At 49.0% G+C, this 5,746-nt stretch overlaps 2 protein-coding genes across 6 annotated transcripts; one reads left to right on the top strand and one right to left on the bottom strand.

Annotated features, from left to right (window-relative positions):
- The first annotated feature begins 38 nt into the window (after positions 1 to 38).
- Positions 39 to 2,963, top strand: LOC114040133 (lymphotoxin-alpha). Of its 3 annotated transcripts, none has more exons than XM_027858130.1 (4): positions 39 to 957; positions 1,426 to 1,512; positions 1,614 to 1,731; positions 1,876 to 2,963. In XM_027858130.1, the coding sequence occupies exons 2-4, from the start codon at positions 1,435 to 1,437 to the stop codon at positions 2,286 to 2,288; spliced, it is 609 nt and encodes a 202-aa protein (XP_027713931.1). In that variant the 5' UTR covers positions 39 to 957; positions 1,426 to 1,434; the 3' UTR covers positions 2,289 to 2,963. The 3 variants fall into 3 exon arrangements, with proteins under 3 accessions (XP_027713931.1, XP_027713929.1, XP_027713930.1); XM_027858129.1 differs by lacking the exon at positions 39 to 957 and adding an exon at positions 1,240 to 1,290; XM_027858128.1 differs by lacking the exon at positions 39 to 957 and having other exon boundaries at positions 1,197 to 1,512.
- Positions 2,964 to 3,029: 66 nt separating this feature from the next.
- Positions 3,030 to 5,709, bottom strand: LOC114040132 (lymphotoxin-alpha). 3 transcript variants are annotated; one of them, XM_027858125.1, is made up of 4 exons: positions 4,457 to 4,507; positions 4,235 to 4,321; positions 4,016 to 4,133; positions 3,030 to 3,871 (listed from the first exon to the last, which is right to left on the bottom strand). In XM_027858125.1, exons 1-4 carry the CDS (start codon positions 4,490 to 4,492, stop codon positions 3,459 to 3,461), a joined length of 654 nt encoding a protein of 217 aa, XP_027713926.1. In that variant the 5' UTR covers positions 4,493 to 4,507; the 3' UTR covers positions 3,030 to 3,458. The 3 variants fall into 3 exon arrangements, with proteins under 3 accessions (XP_027713926.1, XP_027713927.1, XP_027713925.1); XM_027858126.1 differs by lacking the exon at positions 4,457 to 4,507 and adding an exon at positions 4,790 to 5,709 and having other exon boundaries at positions 3,031 to 3,871; XM_027858124.1 differs by having other exon boundaries at positions 3,031 to 3,871; positions 4,235 to 4,551.
- Positions 5,710 to 5,746: the final 37 nt, after the last annotated feature.

The raw sequence follows: 5,746 nt of genomic DNA, 5'->3' as shown, positions 1-5,746 counted from the left end.
GGCAGATAGTGAGATAAAGAGACAGACAAGCCCAGCTAAAAGGAAAGGGAAATAGGAAAGGGGAAGGAAAAAGTAAGAAATGACAGATAGGAAGGGGGATGATGACAAACTTGGAGGATGAGGGATAGATTTGAGAGAGAAGGATGAGCCATTGTGTGTGTGTGTGTGTGTATTAGAGTAGAAGTAGGGGAGTGAGTTGAAGTATATTGTATCATGAAGTACGCCTTATATATGTAGCTCAGAACATGGAAGGACAGTTTTGTGTATAGGAAATCTTGTCAGCTGAACGCTGCTCACACTAACAATACTTTGCCTGGCATGTTGTATAGTATAAATTATGATTAAGAGGTTTATGTAGAATATACAAAAGATAACTATGCCACCTGAGGGGGTGAGATTAGGAGGGGAAAACAATTCTATACAGACTCAATCTGGAAGAGGGAAGCAATGTCACATGTGGCTACATGATTTGTTCTTTGTTGAATCTCAGGCACCACATGCTAGAGACAGGTAAGACTATGGGCTAAGGAACATATAACTTGAGACATCAGGAATGTGTGTATGGCAGGTGGGATAGATATAAGTAGTAGAGAATGAGGAAAATGGGGGTGGATAGTCTGGGGGGAGAGTGGAGGGGTCATGAAAGAAATAAAGATCTGGAAGATCCCTGGGGGCTCTTCCAATTCAGTCCCCCTCCCCCTTCACATTCATGTTACCTTTCCCCTAAACCCTCCTAACCCCACTCCCTTTTCCCAGAACCATGGTCTCCTAGCCCCCAGCCTTCGGTTCTCCCTCCCAGCCTCAACCTTTCCTGCCTTCGGCAGAAACACCAGCTCGTTCTTCTAAGCCCTGGGGGCTTCCCCGGCCAGGCTAGGGCCCTGAACCCTCCCGCCCTGCTGCCGCTTCCTCTATAAAGGGACCCAGGCGTCCGGGCCCAGGAAGCCCAGCTCATAGCAGGTAGGGGCCCCTGGCTGAGACACTCCTGAACCCTGAGCCATTCCCCCTGGCCCTTAAAACCCCCTGATTCCACATTCTCTCACCATAGCTTCCTGTGTCTATTATTTCCACCTGCCTCTCTCTGGGTCTGCCTTGGGCTCCGTCTCTACCTCATTCTTTCTGGGTCTCTGACTTTCTCTCTTTCAGTCTCTTTCAATCTGCTTCTGTTTCTGTTCCTCTCTGCCTGTTTCTGTTTCTCTGTCTCATTTCTCATTTCTGTCAATTAGTCTCTCTCTGTACTTCTGTTTTTCTCTCTACATGTGTCTCTCTCGGTATCTTTGTCAGCTTCTTTATGTCAGTATGTTTTCCATATCTTCCCTTTTCTGTCTCTGTGCTTATTTCCCATTTCCTTTCCCTCTTTCTCCCCCTCCCTCCTCCCCATTATCTCCACCCTGGGCCCTTCTCCACTTTCTCTTTCTCTCTCCCCAGGTTCTCCCCATGACCTCATCTGGAGTCCTGTGCCTCCTGGGGGCGCTGTGCCTCCAGGTGCTTTGGCTGCAGCTATCAGGGGCTCAGGTGAGAGGCAACAGGACGGGATGACCTGGGGGTCAGGAGCTTAAAGGGGCAAGAAAGAAATCTTGGCCCTCTGGTACCTTCTTAACCATGTTCTTTCATAGGGGGCTCCCAATCCTGATAACTCCCACTCATCTAGCCCAGCCCCACCTCAGACACCTCAGCATCTCAGCCAGAAGAGCCCAAAAAGAGACACCCTCAAACCAGCTGCCCACCTTGTTGGTAAGAATCTAGGTGTTACACCTTCTCCACTTCCCTCCTAAACCCAAGCATCCAGCTCCCAGTTTCCCACCCTCCCCTCAGTGACCTGTACATTTGTTCTCCCCAGTCCCATAACACTCCCTGACTTCTGTGTCTCTCCCCTAGGAGATCCCAGCACCCAGGACTCTATACATTGGAGGGCAAGCACAGACCACGCTTTCCTCCGACATGGCTTCTCTCTAAGCAACAACTCCCTGTTGGTCCCCACAAGCGGCCTCTACTTCGTTTACTCCCAGGTTGTCTTCTCAGGAGCCAGCTGTTCTTCTGAGATTACTCCTACCCTACTCTACCTGAGCCATGAGGTGCTCCTCTTCTCCTCCAAGTACCAGGTTCATGTACCCCTCCTGAGTGCCCAGAAGTCTGTGTGCCCAGGGACCCAAGGACCCTGGATGAGATCAGTCTACCAAGGAGCTGTGTTCCTGCTCACCCAGGGAGATCTGCTTTCCACTCATACAGATGGTGTCTCTCACCTGCTCCAGTCCCCTAGTAGTGTCTTTTTTGGGGCCTTTGCACTATAGAGAAAGAGAAAAATAAAGAGGAAAATGGCTTCAAGGCCCACCTCCATGGCCCTTTCCTCTATTCTGAAAGTTTCAAGGGTCCACACCAACATTCCCTGCTTCCACCATTGCTTCGGTTTCTTTCAAGTATTTCCCTTCTCTGTAACCTCCAGAGATGGAATTCTGGGTGGTGTGAAGGCTCTCCAGAATGGGGGTTGAGGTGAAGGCAACCAAACACCCCACTACCCCTGAACCACTGCCAGATGCTGGACTGAGAATTTCAAGTCTAACCAGAACTACCTAGACAAAAGTAATTTGGTTGGCTGGCTCATAGTCTGAATGGGGTTTAAGACTGGCCATGGAAGGAAAAAGGAAAGAAAGGGTGTGTAGGGTGGGTATCAGGGGTTGGTTGGGACAGGGAATGGGGGAAATTATTTATGAATGGTGATTATTAAATTATTTATTTATAAAGAAGCAGAGAATGGGAAGAGGGAGATAGAAAGACAGAAAGATATCTCAGGGAGACATATCAGGTAGACACACAGGCAAAAGAGAAAAAGTAGAAAAGGAATGAGGGAGGGAGGGAGTGTTTCAGGTGAAAAGGAGAAGGGCTTGTAAAAATGGGGACAACAGAGTGCTAGGGACCCTATCTGGACCTATGCCCTCAGCAAAGTTCAATAAATATTTTTCCTCTGAGATGTCTGTCTGTCTTTCTATCTCCCTCTTCCCATTCTCTGCTTCTTTATAAATAAATAATTTAATAATCACCATTCATAAATAATTTCCCCCATTCCCTGTCCCAACCAACCCCTGATACCCACCCTACACACCCTTTCTTTCCTTTTTCCTTCCATGGCCAGTCTTAAACCCCATTCAGACTATGAGCCAGCCAACCAAATTACTTTTGTCTAGGTAGTTCTGGTTAGACTTGAAATTCTCAGTCCAGCATCTGGCAGTGGTTCAGGGGTAGTGGGGTGTTTGGTTGCCTTCACCTCAACCCCCATTCTGGAGAGCCTTCACACCACCCAGAATTCCATCTCTGGAGGTTACAGAGAAGGGAAATACTTGAAAGAAACCGAAGCAATGGTGGAAGCAGGGAATGTTGGTGTGGACCCTTGAAACTTTCAGAATAGAGGAAAGGGCCATGGAGGTGGGCCTTGAAGCCATTTTCCTCTTTATTTTTCTCTTTCTCTATAGTGCAAAGGCCCCAAAAAAGACACTACTAGGGGACTGGAGCAGGTGAGAGACACCATCTGTATGAGTGGAAAGCAGATCTCCCTGGGTGAGCAGGAACACAGCTCCTTGGTAGACTGATCTCATCCAGGGTCCTTGGGTCCCTGGGCACACAGACTTCTGGGCACTCAGGAGGGGTACATGAACCTGGTACTTGGAGGAGAAGAGGAGCACCTCATGGCTCAGGTAGAGTAGGGTAGGAGTAATCTCAGAAGAACAGCTGGCTCCTGAGAAGACAACCTGGGAGTAAACGAAGTAGAGGCCGCTTGTGGGGACCAACAGGGAGTTGTTGCTTAGAGAGAAGCCATGTCGGAGGAAAGCGTGGTCTGTGCTTGCCCTCCAATGTATAGAGTCCTGGGTGCTGGGATCTCCTAGGGGAGAGACACAGAAGTCAGGGAGTGTTATGGGACTGGGGAGAACAAATGTACAGGTCACTGAGGGGAGGGTGGGAAACTGGGAGCTGGATGCTTGGGTTTAGGAGGGAAGTGGAGAAGGTGTAACACCTAGATTCTTACCAACAAGGTGGGCAGCTGGTTTGAGGGTGTCTCTTTTTGGGCTCTTCTGGCTGAGATGCTGAGGTGTCTGAGGTGGGGCTGGGCTAGATGAGTGGGAGTTATCAGGATTGGGAGCCCCCTATGAAAGAACATGGTTAAGAAGGTACCAGAGGGCCAAGATTTCTTTCTTGCCCCTTTAAGCTCCTGACCCCCAGGTCATCCCGTCCTGTTGCCTCTCACCTGAGCCCCTGATAGCTGCAGCCAAAGCACCTGGAGGCACAGCGCCCCCAGGAGGCACAGGACTCCAGATGAGGTCATGGGGAGAACCTGGGGAGAGAGAAAGAGAAAGTGGAGAAGGGCCCAGGGTGGAGATAATGGGGAGGAGGGAGGGGGAGAAAGAGGGAAAGGAAATGGGAAATAAGCACAGAGACAGAAAAGGGAAGATATGGAAAACATACTGACATAAAGAAGCTGACAAAGATACCGAGAGAGACACATGTAGAGAGAAAAACAGAAGTACAGAGAGAGACTAATTGACAGAAATGAGAAATGAGACAGAGAAACAGAAACAGGCAGAGAGGAACAGAAACAGAAGCAGATTGAAAGAGACTGAAAGAGAGAAAGTCAGAGACCCAGAAAGAATGAGGTAGAGACGGAGCCCAAGGCAGACCCAGAGAGAGGCAGGTGGAAATAATAGACACAGGAAGCTATGGTGAGAGAATGTGGAATCAGGGGGTTTTAAGGGCCAGGGGGAATGGCTCAGGGTTCAGGAGTGTCTCAGCCAGGGGCCCCTACCTGCTATGAGCTGGGCTTCCTGGGCCCGGACGCCTGGGTCCCTTTATAGAGGAAGCGGCAGCAGGGCGGGAGGGTTCAGGGCCCTAGCCTGGCCGGGGAAGCCCCCAGGGCTTAGAAGAACGAGCTGGTGTTTCTGCCGAAGGCAGGAAAGGTTGAGGCTGGGAGGGAGAACCGAAGGCTGGGGGCTAGGAGACCATGGTTCTGGGAAAAGGGAGTGGGGTTAGGAGGGTTTAGGGGAAAGGTAACATGAATGTGAAGGGGGAGGGGGACTGAATTGGAAGAGCCCCCAGGGATCTTCCAGATCTTTATTTCTTTCATGACCCCTCCACTCTCCCCCCAGACTATCCACCCCCATTTTCCTCATTCTCTACTACTTATATCTATCCCACCTGCCATACACACATTCCTGATGTCTCAAGTTATATGTTCCTTAGCCCATAGTCTTACCTGTCTCTAGCATGTGGTGCCTGAGATTCAACAAAGAACAAATCATGTAGCCACATGTGACATTGCTTCCCTCTTCCAGATTGAGTCTGTATAGAATTGTTTTCCCCTCCTAATCTCACCCCCTCAGGTGGCATAGTTATCTTTTGTATATTCTACATAAACCTCTTAATCATAATTTATACTATACAACATGCCAGGCAAAGTATTGTTAGTGTGAGCAGCGTTCAGCTGACAAGATTTCCTATACACAAAACTGTCCTTCCATGTTCTGAGCTACATATATAAGGCGTACTTCATGATACAATATACTTCAACTCACTCCCCTACTTCTACTCTAATACACACACACACACACACAATGGCTCATCCTTCTCTCTCAAATCTATCCCTCATCCTCCAAGTTTGTCATCATCCCCCTTCCTATCTGTCATTTCTTACTTTTTCCTTCCCCTTTCCTATTTCCCTTTCCTTTTAGCTGGGCTTGTCTGTCTCTTTATCTCACTATCTGCC

Source organism: Vombatus ursinus, unplaced genomic scaffold (genome assembly GCF_900497805.2).
Source record: "Vombatus ursinus unplaced genomic scaffold, bare-nosed wombat genome assembly UNPS02012712.1, whole genome shotgun sequence".
Classification (NCBI taxonomy): Eukaryota; Metazoa; Chordata; class Mammalia; order Diprotodontia; family Vombatidae; genus Vombatus; species Vombatus ursinus.
The sequence above is the reverse complement of the archived record's forward strand: the minus strand, read 5'-3'. Positions and strand labels throughout refer to the sequence as shown.